The sequence below is a fragment of the Salmo salar genome, chromosome ssa28 (genome assembly GCF_905237065.1).
Source record: "Salmo salar chromosome ssa28, Ssal_v3.1, whole genome shotgun sequence".
In the NCBI taxonomy this organism is placed as follows: Eukaryota; Metazoa; Chordata; class Actinopteri; order Salmoniformes; family Salmonidae; genus Salmo; species Salmo salar.
The window spans coordinates 22658379-22675594 of NC_059469.1; the positions used below are offsets into that span (position 1 = coordinate 22658379).

The 17216-nt window shown below is 41.7% G+C and overlaps 2 protein-coding genes across 6 annotated transcripts in view; both read right to left on the minus strand.

Annotated features, from left to right (window-relative positions):
- The window catches only part of itga9 (integrin, alpha 9), a 135460-nt gene extending 122271 nt beyond the window's left edge, over positions 1-13189 (minus strand). Inside the window, 3 exon segments of the mRNA XM_014180007.2 lie at positions 8365-8471; positions 11345-11472; positions 12713-13189. Of these exon segments, the coding sequence (XP_014035482.1) occupies positions 8365-8471; positions 11345-11472; positions 12713-12900 (423 nt within the window). The 5' untranslated portion in view covers positions 12901-13189.
- A 931-nt stretch (positions 13190-14120) lies between these two features.
- golga4 (golgin A4) overlaps positions 14121-17216 on the minus strand; it is a 54986-nt gene continuing 51890 nt past the window's right edge. For all 5 annotated transcript variants that reach the window (XM_014180011.2, XM_014180010.2, XM_014180012.2 and 2 more), the window contains 2 exons: positions 16158-16244; positions 14121-15622 (listed from right to left, as the gene is read on the minus strand). In XM_014180011.2, coding sequence (XP_014035486.2) covers positions 15608-15622; positions 16158-16244 — 102 coding nt within the window. In that variant the 3' untranslated portion in view covers positions 14121-15607. The remainder of the gene's footprint in view (positions 15623-16157; positions 16245-17216) is intronic.

The following is a 17216-nucleotide window of genomic DNA, read 5'->3' on the forward strand; positions in this document are numbered from 1 at the left end:
GTTGTGCAGGTGGAGACCACAGACCACTTCTCAGTTCCTATGCTTCCTGGCTGATGTTTTGGTCACTTTTGAATGCTGGCGGTGCTTTCACTCTAGTGGTAGCATGAGACGGAGTCTACAACCCACACAAGTGGCTCAGGTAGTGCAGCTCATCCAGGATGGCACATCAATGCGAGGTGTGGCAAGAAGGTTTGTTGTGTCTGTCAGCGTAGTGTCCAGAGCATGGAGGCGCTACCAGGAGACAGGCCAGTACATCAGGAGACGTGGAGGAGGCCGTAGGAGGGCAACAACCCAGCAGCAGGACCGCTACCTCCGCCTTTGTGCAAGGAGGAGCAGGAGGAGCACTGCCAGAGCCCTGCAAAATGACCTCCAGCAGGCCACAAATGTGCATGTGTCTGCTCAAACGGTCAGAAACAGACTCCATGAGGGTGGTATGAGGGCCCGACGTCCACAGGTGGGGGTTGTGCTTACAGCCCAACACCGTGCAAGCTGTTTGGCATTTGCCAGAGAACACCAAGATTGGCAAATTCGCCACTGGCGCCCTGTGCTCTTCACAGATGAAAGCAGGTTCACACTGAGCACGTGACAGACGTGACAGAGTCTGGAGACGCCGTGGAGAATTTTCTGCTGCCTGCAACATCCTCCAGCATGACCGGTTTGGCGGTGGGTCAGTCATGGTGTGGGGTGGCAGTTCTTTGGGGGGCCGCACAGCCCTCCATGTGCTCGCCAGAGGTAGCCTGACTGCCATTTGGTACCGAGATGAGATCCTCAGACCCCTTGTGAGACCATATGCTGGTGCGGTTGGCCCTGGGTTCCTCCTAATGCAAGACAATGCTAGACCTCATGTGGCTGGAGTGTGTCAGCAGTTCCTGCAAGAGGAAGCCATTGATGCTATGGACTGGCCCGCCCATTCCCCAGACCTGAATCCAATTGAGCACATCTGGGACATCATGTCTCGCTCCATCCACCAACGCCACGTTGCACCACAGACTGTCCAGGAGTTGGCGGGTTCTTTAGTCCAGGTCTGGAAGGAGATCCCTCAGGAGACCATCCGCCACCTCATGAGCATGCCCAGGCGTTGTAGGGAGGTCATACAGGCACATGGAGGCCACACACACTACTGAGCCTCATTTTGACTTGTTTTAAGGACATTACATCGAAGTTGGATCAGCCTGTAGTGTGGTTTTCCACTTTAATTTTGAGTGTGACTCCAAATCCAGACCTCCATGGGTTGATAAATTGGATTTCCATTGATTATTTTTGTGTGATTTTGTTGTCAGCACATTCAACTATGTAAAGAAAAAAGTATTTAATAAGATTATTTCTTTCATTCAGATCTAGGATGTGTTGTTTAAGTGTTCCCTTTATTTTTTTGAGCAGTGTATAATGAGCTATATGGATTGTTTTAAGAAGGTCATACCAAGGATCATTCAGCTATTTGATATTGAATTTTAAGACCCCTTGGAGTATCAAAAACGATTATAAAAATGTTTTTGATGAAAATTTTATCTGGCCTTACGGCTATTATCCCATACAAACACACTGAATAACAGATTCACTACATGGAACAGATAGTCCCCCCACCCCAAAAATGTCTTGTTTTTTTTGTCCTGAAGTGTCTGTCCTATATCTGAGAGATGTGAGAAAGATCAGGAATTTTTAAATATTTTTTTTTACGTGCATTTAACCCCTTATTTTTGGCACTAATAAGTCTTCATATATACACCACCAGTCAAAAGTTTGGACACACCTACTCATTCAAGTTTTTTTTACTTATTTTTTCTTCATTGTAGAATAATAGTGAAGATATCAAAACATTTGAAATAACACATATGGAATCATGTAGTAACCAAAAAAGTTTTAAACAAATAAACATATTTTATATTTGAGATTCTTCAAAGTAGCCACCCTTTGCATTGATAACAGCTTTGCACACTCTTGGCATTCTCTCAACCAGCTTCATGAGGATTGCTTTTCCAACAGTCTTGAAGGAGCTCCCACATTGCTGAGCACTTGTTGGCTGCTTTTCCTTCACTCTTGGTCCAACACATCCCAAACCGTATCAATTGGTTTGAGGTCAGGTGATTGTAGAGGCCAGGTCATCTGATGCAGCACTCCATCACTCTCCTTGGTCAAACAGCCCTTACACAGCCTGGAGGTGTGTTTTGGGTCATTGTCTTGTTGAAAAACAAATGATAGTGCCACTAAGCGCAAACCAGATGGGATGGCGTATTGCTGCAGAATGATGTGATAGCCATGCTGGTTAAGTGTGCCTTGAATTCTAAATAAATCACTGAGAGTGTCACCAGCAAAGCACCATCACACCTCCATGCTTCACAGTGGGAACCACACATGCAGAGATAATCCGTTCACCTACATGTACTCTGCGTCTCACAAAGACATAGCATTTGGAACCAAAAATCTCTAATTTGGACTCATCAGACCAAAGCACAGATTTCCACCGGTCTAATGTCCATTGCTCATGTTTCTTTGTCTAAGCAAGTCTCTTCTTCTTATTTGTGTCCTTAAGTAGTTGTTTCTTTGCAGCAATTCGACCATGAAGGCCTGATTCACGCAGTCTTCTCTGAACAGTTGATGTTGAGATGTGTCTGTTACTTGAACTCTGTGAGGTGCAATCTGAGGTGCAGGTAATTGCCGATTTCTGAGGCTGGTAACTCTAATGAACTTATCCTCTGCAGCAGAGGTAACTCTGTGTCTTCCTTTCCTGTGGCGATCCTCACGAGAGCCAGTTTCATCATAGTACTTGATGGTTTTTGCAACTGCACTTGAAGAAACTTTCAAAGTTCTTGAAATGTTCCGTATTGACTGACCTTCATGTCATAAAGTAATGATGGACTGTCATTTCTCTTTGCTTATTTGAGCTGTTCTTGCCATAATATGGACTTGGTCTTTTACCAAATAGGGCTATCTTCTGTACCTTGTCACAGCACTACCTTGTCACAGCACAACTGATTGGCTGAAACGCATAAAGAAGGAAAGAAATTCCACAAATTAACAAGGCACACCTGTTAATTGAAATGCATTCCAGGTGACTACCTCATGAAGTTGGTTGAGAGAATGCTGAGAGTGTGCAAAGCTGTCATCAAGGCAAAGGGTGTGTCCAAACTTTTGACTGGTACTGTACTTCCATAACTTTTTTCAACTGGTACCTGGGAACCTTCAGAGAAGTCTTGTGAGGCCTGTGGGCACCCTAGAGCAACGTGTACGTGTTCGTGAGAGTCACCTTTCCACAGAGGGGTCATATTAGTTTGTAGGCCAAACTGTTCGGATGCTACAGACAATTGTGAGAAGACCGATTTTCGGGATGTCTCATGGTCTGACAAACACCGATCTAGCTCTGTCACCTTTCACCCCAGATGCGGAAGTGCGACATAGGCGGATGCGGTGGATTGAGATTTCATCAAATGCAAAACAGATATCTCTAGCTTAAACTGACAGATTTTTATGGGGATTTTTGTATTATGCAAATTAGATTTCCGCGGGGGGGCGGACTTCAACCTTAGGGGGTTTTAATAGGAAACTATGGCAGCAGCCTCCAAGCTTCTTTGCACAAATGGTGCCACAGAATTGTGGTCCGAATTTAGATTGCATTCCAAATGACAACCTGTTCCCTAGATAGTGCACTACTTTGATCAAGGTATTTCTGGTCAAAAGTAGTGCACTATCTATCTAGGGAATGGGGTGTCATTTGGGATGCAATCTTAGACAGTGATGCAAAATACTTAAGTAGTACTTTAAAGTATTTTTACCTAAGTGTTGGTGTGCCCCTGGCTATGTGTAAATTTAAAAAACAAGAAAATGGTGCCGTTTGCTTAATATAAGGAATTTTAAGTTATTCATACTATTACTCTTAATACTTAAGTATATTTTAGCAATTACATTTACTTTTGATACTTAAGTATATTTTAAACTAAATACTTTTACTTTTGTCATTTTCTATGAAGGTATCTTTACATTTACTCAAGTATGACAACAGAATACTTTTTCCACCACTGATCTTAGAACCCAGTGGGGATAGTGGTCAGGGTTCCTTTGGGTGCTCATGGGGAGAGTTATATTCTCAACGCTTTTCCACACACACACACACACACACACACACACACACACACACACACACACACACACACACACACACAAAGTTCAGCTCTTTCCCCCGTCATACTGGAGGAGAATTCCAGTCCACACTGTTACACAGCCTACTGAAGCGGGTAGAAGAGTTGTGCAGCAGATTGTGGGCACAGCGAGAGAGAGCATCAGATGACAGTCTGGCAGAAGTATGGCTGTGTTGGGAAACACTCATGTGTTTCAGAGCAGTCTGGCAGACAGCACTAGCAGTACTACTGGTGCTCCAACAAGCTTGCTACTAAATCATATTCAGTACTACAACAGAAGCAGTATGCCTCACTCCAAAGAACCAGTACATTATAAACAAGTAATAAACTAGTAAGACCATAATGTTAATGTTGTGTTTCTCTGCCAGAATCAGAGACCAAATATGGAGGTGTTCCATTGTCATACATTTTGCTGTCCAGTCTGAGAGCTGATTGGTTTAGACTTTCAGTTAAACACAGCTGATTGGTTCAACTTTAAGCCTTCAGCAACACACAGCTGAAATAACTGTAGTTCAGGGTCTGTATGTATCAAGTGTCTCAGAGTAGGAGTGTTGATATAGGATCAAGTACCCTCTGTCAATGTAATATTATTCATTGTGATCTTAAAAGACAAAACTGATCCTAGATCAGCACTCCTACTCTGAGACGCTTGATGCGTACAGCACAGAGCGACATCTGCCAAGCAGCCGGTCCTCTCCTCATGCAGAGAAACCTGAGTCCATTCAGATGAGATAAAAACAAATATCAGCAGCCTGCTCCCCTCAGAATGGATAGTAGTTTATTACTATGATATGTCTATACTCAGCACACCTCTACAGGGGCCCATGGACACGTGGCTCTGAAACTTCACTATCTTTCTGTTATCACCAAACCTGCTGGGGAGTTTAAAACAACTACTTGGACAATTTGCCACTTGACTTGCTGTAAAACCACCAAACCTGCTGGAGTTAAGGCCAGGCACCACACCCTCATAGGGTATTTTTTCCCCCTTAATCATATCATAACCAACTTTTACCAGTTGAATGTAAAATATATTTTATTATAATTGTATTTTTTAAATGTTTTATTAAAATATGCAAATGCGGTGATATGTCATTAATATGTGCATATTTGCATATCACAGAAATCTATTTTTCTGGACACTGGGTGAAGTCAAACTAAATATTTTGGTTTCATTTTGTCTACACTCCAAGATTTATCCAGAGCAGATTGTGGATAAATACTTTTTCCATCTTTCTATCTGTAAAATACTAAAAGCTTTTTTGGCGCATTTTTCCAATGAAAAATGTTATCTACAATAAACATTTACAACATATCAATAACTCCCTCTGGGCAAGTCTGGAGAATATATCTAAGGAAAACCACACAACATTAGGTGAATGCAGATGCTTCTGAAGCTGAGAAAAATGTGTTGGCATGTTGGAAGAATCTGACATTTAAGAAATGGCAGTTAAAAACAAGTACACTGAATTTAGACTATAACAAATGCCTATTTAGACCCAATCACCATCCCTTCAAAGTAAGTTACTAATTATAGTCCAGTTTGTAACACTCGCTATAAAATGGTCTTTTAAATTACATGTAATTTAATGTAGTGAGCTTTGAAAGTATTTAAGTATGTCCATTTTAGTGGTTAAAATTCATTAAAATGTTGATGACGGTAGTATGATAAACTAAAGAAAATATAAATGTTCATCAAGTTTTTGATATTTGTATGTTTACTTTTCAAAAATATTAATATTAATGGGCGAAAATAGCAACAAATTTCTAAATTGATAGGTAGATGCAAAAATGTCATTTCAGTCTGTGGTGCCTGGCCCTAACTAACATTTTGGTATCACTTTATTTAATGAGTCCTTTTACAAATGGTCTACAGATGCTAAAATGATTAACTTCAACTCTGTTGATATGCAACAACTTGATAGGGTTTGGGTCAAGTTAATAATTAAGTGTTTTTTCAAGGGATAAGGAAAACAGCCATCACCTACAAACAACTACAATACATTACCCAAGACAAATCCCTCCTAAATCTCTGTATCTGTTATTATTCACGCATAATAACCATTGGAAGTGGTTTGAACATCATGCAAATATAATCCCTCCGCAATGATCAGATAATGGATGCATTGAAATGGAGAAAGACCATAGCAACAGAACACAAATTCTCAAGATTCCTCCAATTCCCCTGATGTGGGAAGCCTATCAACAAGTGTGTCAACACATTGCCACCTGCCAGAGGTGTTTACAGACTGTCTCAACACGAGGCCAACAGATGAGTGTCCTTCTCCTCTGTCTATTTCTCTACATGGGCTTATAGCCCTTACAAGTGTCCTTCGACCCACTACTGACAACCCTCCAAACCGTCCAGCCAGTCTCAAGGCCATGGAATGTCCCACAGGGCGAGAGACGGGCTTCAGGGCCAAAGAGAGAGGGGATTGGTCCTTTCATCGCCCACTGCAGGGTGCAGGAGTTAACACTTAATGAAACTAAGGTTAGGAGACCACCACCGTGGAAGGGCCAGGGACTGCAGCCTAAACAAACCCAGCCAGCTGCCCTCTGATCTGGGAGTAAATATACAAAAAGAGACCCTGGAGTAAAGACCCACAGCCTCGCTAGCACTTCAGAGATTACTGCTAACAGAATGATATGGTGGTTCACAGCATGCATGGGTCACAGCTATCTTAAAAAATAGCCATTTCGCTACATATTCGTCGCCAAACCCACTGGCCCCAGGTCATTTATACGTTTTTGCTAGGTAAAGCTCCCCCTTAACTCAGCTCACTGGTCACCATAGCAAAGGGGACAGGACGACTGCACCGTATTGAGGGGAGGATGGATGGGGCCATGTATCGCGAGATCTTGGCCAACAACCTCCTTCCCTCAGTAAGAGCATTGAAGATGGGTCGTGGCTGGGTCTTTCAGCATGACAACGACCTGAAACACACAGCCAGGGCAACTAAGGAGTGGCTCTGTAAGAAGCATCTCAAGGTCCTGGAGTGGCCTAGCCAGTCTCCAGACCTGAACCCAATAGAAAATCTTTGGAGGGAGCTGAAAGTCCGTATTGCCCAGCGACAGCCCCGAAACCTGAAGGATCTGGAGAAGGTCTGTATGGAGGAGTGGGCCAAAATCCCTGCTGCAGTGTGTGCAAACCTGGTCAAGAACTACAGGAAACGTATGATCTCTGTAATTGCAAACAAAGGTTTCTGTACCAAATATTAAGTTCTGCTTTTCTGATGTATCAAATACTTATGTCATGCGATAAAATGCAAATTAATTACTTAAAAATCATACAATGTGATTTTCTGGATTTTTGTTTTCGATTCCGTCTCTCACAGTTGAAGTGTACCTATGATAACAATTACAGACCTCTACATGCTTTGCAAGTGGGAAAACCTGCAAAATCGGCAGTGTATCAAATACTTGTTCTCCCCACTATATATCACTCCAGTGTAAATTGCTAAATTGTAATTACTTCGCCACTATTTGCCTATTTATTGCCTTACCTCCTTACTTCATTTGCGCACACTGTATAAACTGTTGTTTATCCCATGTTTAACTCTGTGTTGTTGTTTTTGTCGCACTGCTTTGCTTTTTCTTGGCCAGGTCGCAGTTGTAAATGAGAACTTGTTCTCAACTGGCCTACCTGGTTAAATAAAGGTGAAATAAATATAAATAAAGAAAACATGCATTTTACATGCACATCTCACGCACACACAGAAAGACAGACACACACATGCACAGCCGCACACAAACACACAGGCACGTGCACACACATACATAAACACACATAAACACACACAAACTCACAAATAAACAAAAAACGAAATGTGTACTTTCATAGTCGCTGTGTTGTATAAGTAAATTATTTGGAATTAAGTTGTGTCCACTTATCCAATTGAAAACAATCATGCCGTATTGCCAGAAGCATGTGCCTCTACTTGAAAACCAAAGGATGGAGTAAAAAATACATTTGCCTTTTAAGGAGCGCTTTGATGTTAGGAAAAGCTGGGGTTTAACTATGTGGTTCATGGAAAGACATTTGTAACAATGATGGTGGTTTAAACCCGGCAGCTTTTGCAAGCATACATGGATTGTGTTAAACAATTGCTGAAGTAACTGCGTAGATCAATCCAATGCTTTCAAATCCGTGACAGAGAGTGTGCAAGTGCACACTTTAGGAGACACAGATTAAACCAGATGATCAGGGTCGTACTGTGAACTTTGAACTCACCAGTATTTTTCCATTGGATTTGTCCTGCCGGGCGAGGCTGACCCCCATCCACTCATCATCCCTGTCTCCCTGGCACGTCTTCCCACAAGACTCCCTGGGCTTGTTCCCTGCAGGAGACAGACAGAAGATAGCAGTTTGTTAACAATGACTGTAATATTTAACAAAGTGGATGTTTTCCCCCATCCTCTGGGAGTCAACAGATGAAAGGGGTGCTTAGAGACAAGTTTCTAATACAGTTCTAACAAACTAGCTTTAAAGATGATCTTTTATCTTTTTGGTTTTTGTAGATATAGTGGACGTGGTTATGCTCCAATGATGAGTGACCTTGTTTGAGGTCTGAGGATTCGTGTTAGCTGCCCTGAGATAATGCCTTGGCTTTAGCTCATCAAGCTAACACAGTCTTATACATCCTGGGTTCCACCCTGGTTCACTATTGAACAGTCTTACATTTTGAGACTACAGGAAAATGTACCATGTCAAGTTCCTTGTAATGATCTGAATACCAGACAGGCTTTTTTTTAATCGGTGTTGACACCAAACAAACAACTCTTGGGTCAACAGATATGGCCTAAATCCCAGACTACAGCCCAGAATGTTGTGTGTGTGTTTGTCTCTCTGATAGATGGAGAGCACAGTGACCTAGGAGGAGGGAGGAGAGGATTGAAACGCTTCCTTCGCCCTAAATGGCACCCTATTCCCTATATAGTGCACTACTTTTGACCAGGGCCCATAGCGCTCTGGTTAAAAGTAATGCACTATGTAGGGTATAGGGTGTCATTTAGGACAGAATCGCTGTAAGGTCATCCTACCCTGTTTAATCATTACAGAGTGTGTAGCAGAACTCTAGGCCAAAGGAGCTGCCCAGTTATTTAATGTTTGCTAACAGATAAAAGTGTCTTAGAAAAGCATACATGTCTTTTGATGGTGCTGAGCTATATTTTGACTGGCTTCTAGGCCTCTATGTCCATTTGTTCTCTGTAACTTTAAGCAATTCTTAAATCTTAATGAAGATCAAAAAGACCTAAGGAATGTCTGAGAGAGGAGTAAGACTCTGTCTCCTAAATGGCACCCCTATTGGCTACGTAGTGCACTACATTTCACCAAGACCTCGGGTCTCATTTGGGACGCAGCCCAAGACATAAAAACATTAGTCCCATTAAAACATGAATGCAAAGAGTAAACAGCAGTAAGAAAGGAACACAGTTATTCACTTTAACAAGAATGCACTAATTTTAACAGGGCAAATAAAATCCATTAGCAAATGTTAGGTGAATTAGCAGACATAGACACCACAAGAAGAATTGTGCAATCAAGGCACTGCTTTTACAGTCTGAATCTAACTTAACTTTAGAAAAAAGCGGTGAGCTTCTCTCTCTCTCTCTCATCACCGGTTGTGTCCCCAATTGCACCCTGTGCCCTATGTAATGCACTTTTTGGCCAGGCCCCATAGGGCTTTGGTGAAAAGTAGTGCACTAGGCTATAGGAAACAGGGTGCCATTTGTGATTCACACACAGATTTACTGGAGCAGTCAGTGAAAATAAGTTATAATTGACGCTATTTCCGGAGTTCATCACTAATATTTTCTCTGAAGCACCCTAGGGCTGAACTCCTCTGTCTGGCGTAATTCATGGTAGCTCTTGCTCTGTATGTGTGTGTGTGTGTGTGTGTCGTGTGTGAGAGAGAAAGGGAGAGAGATAGACAGGGAGAGATCAGAGAGATAGAGAGAGTGAGACAGAGAGCGTGAGACAGACAGAGAGAGAGAGAGAGAGTGAGTGAGACAGAGAGCGTGAGACAGACAGAAAGAGAGACCAGAGAGACAGAGAATGAGACAGAGACAGAGGGAGAGAGTGAACACTGCAACAGGACCCCACGTCTGACCTGACGCTTCGTTTAATAATGTACATCTTGTTGGTGACATGGAGGAGTAAGTGGGGATTCTATTAAACCCACATAAACCTTCTCCCTCTTGACCACAAGAATAGCAATTGCAGTAAACTTTCTGGCACAACCACTTGGAAAATATTAGCTAAAACATTAATCATACCTATCAAAATATTTCTGGACTTCTAGCACGCCGAGAATTTTCTCTCTTTTTGTATGTCTTTATTATTTATAAGTAAAAGGAACAGTTGACCAGTCTTAAACACTGTAGCTGCCTATATAACATACTTTGTGGTTAGTGTTGTCTGTCTATGGTCTGTTGTCCTGTCTGTCTGTCCATGTCTGGTGTCCTGTCTGTCTGTCTGTCCATGTCTGGTGTCCTGTCTGTCTGTCTGTCTGTCTATGGTCAGTTGTCCTGTCTATGTATGGTAAGTAGTTCTCTGTAGAAGGTTGTGAAGCAGGGGCCTCGTTTGTCAATATTGCATAGAAAACTATTCTAAAATACTACCTACGAACAGAATTTAGAATGTTCATACGCATAGAAAATGTGTGATTTATCAAACAATCCTACAAGCGTCATACACACACCGGTAGGAGATAGCCATTGATAAATACCAGTTGTTCTCAGCCTCAGTGCTTGTGCACGACCTTGGCTATTAGCATTTTGAAACACCCCTAATTAACCAAATATAGTCAGAAATCATCCCGTTAAAGCCTGTGGCTAATATACACTGGGTGTTTAAAACATTAAGAACATCTTCCTCATATTGAGTTCCACACATATGGCTGTGCGTAAATCTCACACTTTGTGTGGAAATGCTCCCACGCGTGGTTTACGCAGATTTGTGTCTACACATGATTGATAAATGAGGCGCCTGGGGTATATCTATGTGGTTGTTTCTTGTACTGTATGCACGGCCAGTGGCTCCGAGCTCTGAGGAGAGCCGTCTATACATAGAAGCCTCCAGTCGAGTCCTGGGGGTCTGGGGGTTATACTGAACAGAAGACTCTGGTCCTAAGGGTCAGTATAGTTTGTGGTTATCCAGATGGCTCTACTGTGGTCCCTGGTGACTGCATGGTCTGTGGTTCAGTACTGACCTCTGCCTAGGTCCATCTCAGTGCAGCGTCTCTCTGGGTTGCTGTGGACACGGCACTTGAACACGGCTCCAGGGGTGTGAACAGAGCTGCTGTGGGAAGAGTTGGCCTTGGGGGCCCCTACCAGCACCCTGTAGACAGAAACAAAACATAGTTTGTAAACAGTGTAAATGCAACACATCCTGTCACAGCAGTCAAGAAGAAGAACAAGAACAACTTCAAGAAGGAGGACTGCTGTAGTAGGAAGAGTTGGCCTTGGGGGGCCCTATCTGCACCTTGCATACAGAAACAATGGGAGAAGAAGAACACCTTGTATGAAGAGTCAGGGTGGTTGTCACCAAGCATGAAGGATACAGTGTCAATAACACACACCCTCCCACTGGGCACACACTGGTTGGATCAATGTTATTTCCACGGTTAAACCAACATGGAATAGACGCTGAATTGACGTCTGTGCCCAGTGGGCTGTCACAGTAAAGTCACAATGATCTTCATAAGGCCCACTCTACAACAGAGTAATTCCCCCCATGTTCAAGACAAGTATGGTAGCCTATATTCAGGGGTGGAACATGTGGAACCAGAGTTCCCAAAGTGAAATTATTTTGATGTGAAAATCTGCTTTCTAAAGGTGAACTCTAAAATGTAACATAAGTTCCTGAGTGACTTTTATTACAATTCCACCCCTGGGTATATAGGTCAGTCATGGCATCAGCATCCTGATTCATGACAGCACACTGACTCATGACAATGAAGACAATGGTGGGAGTTGTGACAGCTATGGGGACATGATCCCATAAACGTTGGCTACATGCTGGAATCTGGGACGGGTCAGCTAGGCTGCTACAGAAAAAAAGTCTAAAAGAAACCAAATGACATGCACATTCTTAAATACTGCACATCAATCAAACTGTTGACATAATAATGATAAGATTATATGTCACCATCATACAAATTGACTGTTTTTCGAAACAAGAGAAATGCGTTTACGCGCAGCAGTAAACTGGTGAGCAAACTTCACCCACACACTGTCAATTGAGTAAGTGTATCGTTTAAAAAAATGATATTTATTTACTTAGTCATTTTAGAGGCTATTTCTTTTTAAACAACTGCATGCAGGCTAGGCTATTCTTCAACAACTGCATGCAAGCTATGCTATTCTTTCAACAACTGCATGTAGGCTACGTAGCGCGCACAAATCTGAATGGCCCAAATACAATCCATAAGAATTGCGTAACAATCATACTGTGCCATTAAAGTCCAAGGGCGGATACATAAATGCATGAACAGTCCCCATTGCAATAACATTCACTATAAGATAGATACTAGGCGTTATAGGCTACCATGAGTAAACAGGTAGCCTATGAGACTTACCAGCGCGTATTGTCATGATAGTGCTCCAGAACAGAATATCCAAAGAAACTCGAGTCAGGTCCACGGAACACAATAGGATGTTCTAAGTCAATGTTGTAGGAGTGAACTACAGAAACAGACAAATAGACGCAGAGCACATTCAAAAGGCTCCTCTTCTGATTCGGAAAATGGGCCATCCTTCGGCGCATCCTTGAGAGGAACAACACTATGGAAGAAGTATCTAAAAACAAAACGAAGCCCGTCAAGGTTTCAGTGCTACAGAAAAAGTTACAAAAACTAACAGTTCAAGTAGTTTCTGAAGTCTAGCACTTCGAACATGGACAAATGACAGGGGTAGGTGTTCGAGAATAAAAATAATGTCCAGTGAAAAGTAACGGTCTGATCAGCTGCTCTCCACACTGTGAATCTGAGGAACTGGAGTCTGCAGCTCGTAGTTGCTCGCGGCGATGATAAGTGCGGTCATGGTGAAACGCAAATGGGTTCGGGGCTCGAGCATCACATTTCACCAAAAACCGCCTCGCGCTTACAACGTTTATGAACGATGCTGCCCCCTGCCGTTCGGTATGTGGGCAAATCAAGGGCCAAAGACAAAGTACCTGTTGTAGACCAATCCATTTGTATATTGGCTGATGTTTGTGTATCATGTCGTCTTCATCACTTGTTCACATATTTTGGAAACACTTCCTTGCTTAACACAAGAAGTGGCTTGCTAGCAAATTAAAATATCGGAAATAAAATACTAGGTGGACTGTAATTTCTGGTTCACTTAACAAGGACCTGGTTCCATAAGTTAAATGAAACGTATGTTAGAAAAGATTACTGGCATCTGGCTGCCAAAGTAATCACAGAGTAGTACTGTATAAAGGCAACTTTAAATCTTGGCAGTTTCTAATACAGATGTTATTTATTTCCTAACGTGAAACATTTGTTATTCAACAGTATGAAACAGATTTCCTCTATCAGTTTGCCAAACAGTTCTACACTTACAGGTTAATAGAACTGTGACATGTCCTGTTTTGGTTAGAGTGGTTGTTATTCTGTTCACTCTCTACAGTTTGAACACAAGCAGGTGATCACTTCATCATCCTCAGAACTGTTCTTATCTTATGATGCAGATTGTGCAACAGAAACTGTGAAAAAAAGGACTGAAATACCTCAAAATACCTCTGACTGACATCTCTTACTGAAAATTCAAATAAGCGTACCTTACCACCGGAGTCTTCAAAAGGTTATTCAGGAAATTAAGAAAATATCTTAGTGAAATACAGCATCTCTTTCTGAAATATATCTGGTCATACAAGAATATAAAGGTCAAAATAGGCTAACACATGTACATACCGTATACACAACATTGAAAAAGATCCACATTTCAACAAAGTGAAAAATAAGCACAGAGGAAGACAGAAAATCAGTGTAAATAAAATTGTATTAGCTTGTCTCAAAATGTATTAATATAGCCAACAGTCACATTGTTCCCAATAGTACAGATTCACTTTTTTATTTACAATATGTTTTGAGTTTATTTTTTGGTCAGTCTCCACAAAATATAAAGTAGAAAAGCAGTGGGAAACAAACATGGTACTAGAAGCCAGAGTGTCTAAGTGGTAGAGTGTAATGGAAGGTACAGTTAAAGGGTCATCTCATCCATAGAAATAGAATGCAGATTCATATTAAGAATCGATAGAAATAGAACGTAGATATTTTATTTCTATGATCCCATCACACAGTCATAAGGGGGAATTGATACGTAGAGCAGAAACACAACCAAAAATCAACTGAAAAACAACCAAAGATCGACTCAAATAACCATGGATCAACTGAAAAACATCATTTAAAGTAACTGTCCAGTTAAAATCTCCTAAAAGTTCATATTCTGTTAACTCATACCCAAATAATGTTGTTGACTAGTCTTATACTCATATTTGTGGGCAAAGCATAAATTGAAGAAATAACACTTCAAAAAACCCACCACAAACTTGTAACTCAAACAGACAGTTTAAAAAATGCTTGCCATTTCCTCATAGAGAACGATGTCATCCTGCCTCATTGGCTGAGCTGGCCAATCAGCGGTCTACTCACATTAAGATTTTTAATGAGCGGTATACGCCCACACCATTCTGTTGTTGGGTAGTCCCCAACAACCTGATGTTCTGGTTTTCAGGGGAAATGGAAAGAGCCTGTGTTGCAACTCCATCTTAACTCCTCCTCCACATTTAATGGATTGGCTGAACAGTGCAGAAGAGAACCTCCCCTGACAGTTTTTTTCTCTTCTCGTCAAGACTAGCGTGTCGGGAATCTAGTTTCAGGCATTTCTTTTAGACCTGCTATGTTAGGTTAGTTGTTGGGGTACACCCACACCATTCCAACACAGAAAAGCTGCTTAAATACCACGTTTTCAAAGGAAAAGTATTTCACTCATATTGTCATTAATTATAGGTCATATTTAATAGAAATCTGGAAACACTGGACAGTTCCTTTATCAGAAAACACAACCAAAGAATCAACTCAAAAACAATCAACCAACCCAATGACCAAAACAAACTTATTGCACAATCCATCCATCCAAAGAAAATCTAAGTAAAAAAGAGAATTAATCTTGGACTAAAAAACAAACAAATATTGTATAATTCATAGATTAAAAACCGTAATTTCATCACGTGAAAGTAGACTGGAAGAATTAGATACTATCTTTAGTTGGCATATTTTATAGTTCCCTCATAAGATTATCTACACAGCGCACAAACACACACAGTCAGAAGCAAAATAAATCAGACAGGACAGTAGAAGGGCTAGAGCTAGTCCACAGAGGTGCAGTAGTCTTCATTCTAGTCCTTCAGCAGCAGTTTAGTCCACCCTCCATCCTTAAAGTACCAGCATCATTCTAATACCTGACCCTCATCGTAGCCAGGACTGAAACAATAGGGAGAAGAGAGATGCATGATTACTTTAACTGCACAGTACTACTTTGACTGGTATGAAGAGAATAGAAGCACAAATACCATCTACCCTGATCTGACCTAAAAATACACTTATGACTAAGCATTTCACGGCAAGGTCTACACCGGTTGTATTCGGATCATGTGACAAATAAATGTGATTTGATACTAAAGCCAAATTCTGCTTGTACACTGTGCTTACCAATATGCCTTAATACTGTAACAGACAAGAGGCTAGATATGTCTTCCCCCTTCACATCCCGCCATGTGTTTCCATTGCTGTAACCGATACTGTAGTCACGGGTAAGTGATCTACATGGGTCTAGTTGTTTAAGATGCAATATATCTGGATGAGTAGGATATTATCAACATACTATACCTATAGGCCAAGACAACGTCTGTAAGCGATTGCTGACATAGCACGGACTGTGTGTGTGTGTATACACGTCTGTGTGGTTGCATATGGCTCATCATTAGTGGCTTTACGACAAGGAAGAACAGATGCTTACAATTGCTTTTGTATCCTCTTTCTCCAGAACCTGCTGAGCTTGGTCTTGTGGGAACTTGAGCATGGAGGTTATGACTTTAGCCATCGTCTGTGGGAGGGAAGAGAAAATACAGAAATTACTTAACCATCTAAAAAGAAAAGTAGCATACATTCAAATAAAAACAGTTTTTTCACCCATTTCTTTTCAGTGAAAATTCCTTAAACATGACCTTTAACTTGGTGGCTGCAGATGCTTGTGATATGTGTTGGGAAACTGATGACAGTTCACAACTGAGTTGTTGGAGTCAGTGCTCTCAATGGCATGGGTATACAGCCACATGGTTCCCAATGTTTTTCAGTCTCTCAATTCTTGGCAGCCGGGTTGGGATCATTGCAGTAAACCTAGTACTAAATCTGCCCATCTGTACAGACATTCACCCAGCCCAGACCCAACATGGATGATCAGTCAACCTCTGTCCAGCCATTCACCAAGCTCAGATCCCTATTCAGTTGATGCATATCCAATATGTAGGCACAGTTAACCCCTGTCCAGCCATATACCAAGCTCAGATCCATCATGGAGGCTTAGTGATCCCCTGTCCAGCCAATCACCCAGCTCAGTCACCCACTTCACCCCATAGTAATCCAACATGCAGTCTCTACTCTGTGACACCCTGCCCTCATCACTACCATCTTCCATCAGATAAACAATTGAGGTTAAGTGAACCCATTTCCCCAAAAAATGTATTATCTTCTCCTAATCAACTCCAAGTCTATCTGACCGGGTTAGCAGCATGTGTTAGCTAGCTTATAAAATACTGGCCCTAATCAGAAAAAGTGCTACTGTTTGAGGAAACCAGGGGAACAACCAACCAAAGACCTCTTCTTCTTCTTCTAGAGGAGCTAAACAAGGCCAGTAAGTCTTTAAAATGGCAGTGTGAGTCATGTGAATAGTATGTCTGTGGGGGGGGGGACATCCTTCCACTCCCAGGGAGGCCATAATGATATGGCTATGACATCATCAAGTTTAACTGTTTACTGAGGACCTAGGGGGGAACCCTGCTAGCTTTATGTGTTTGTG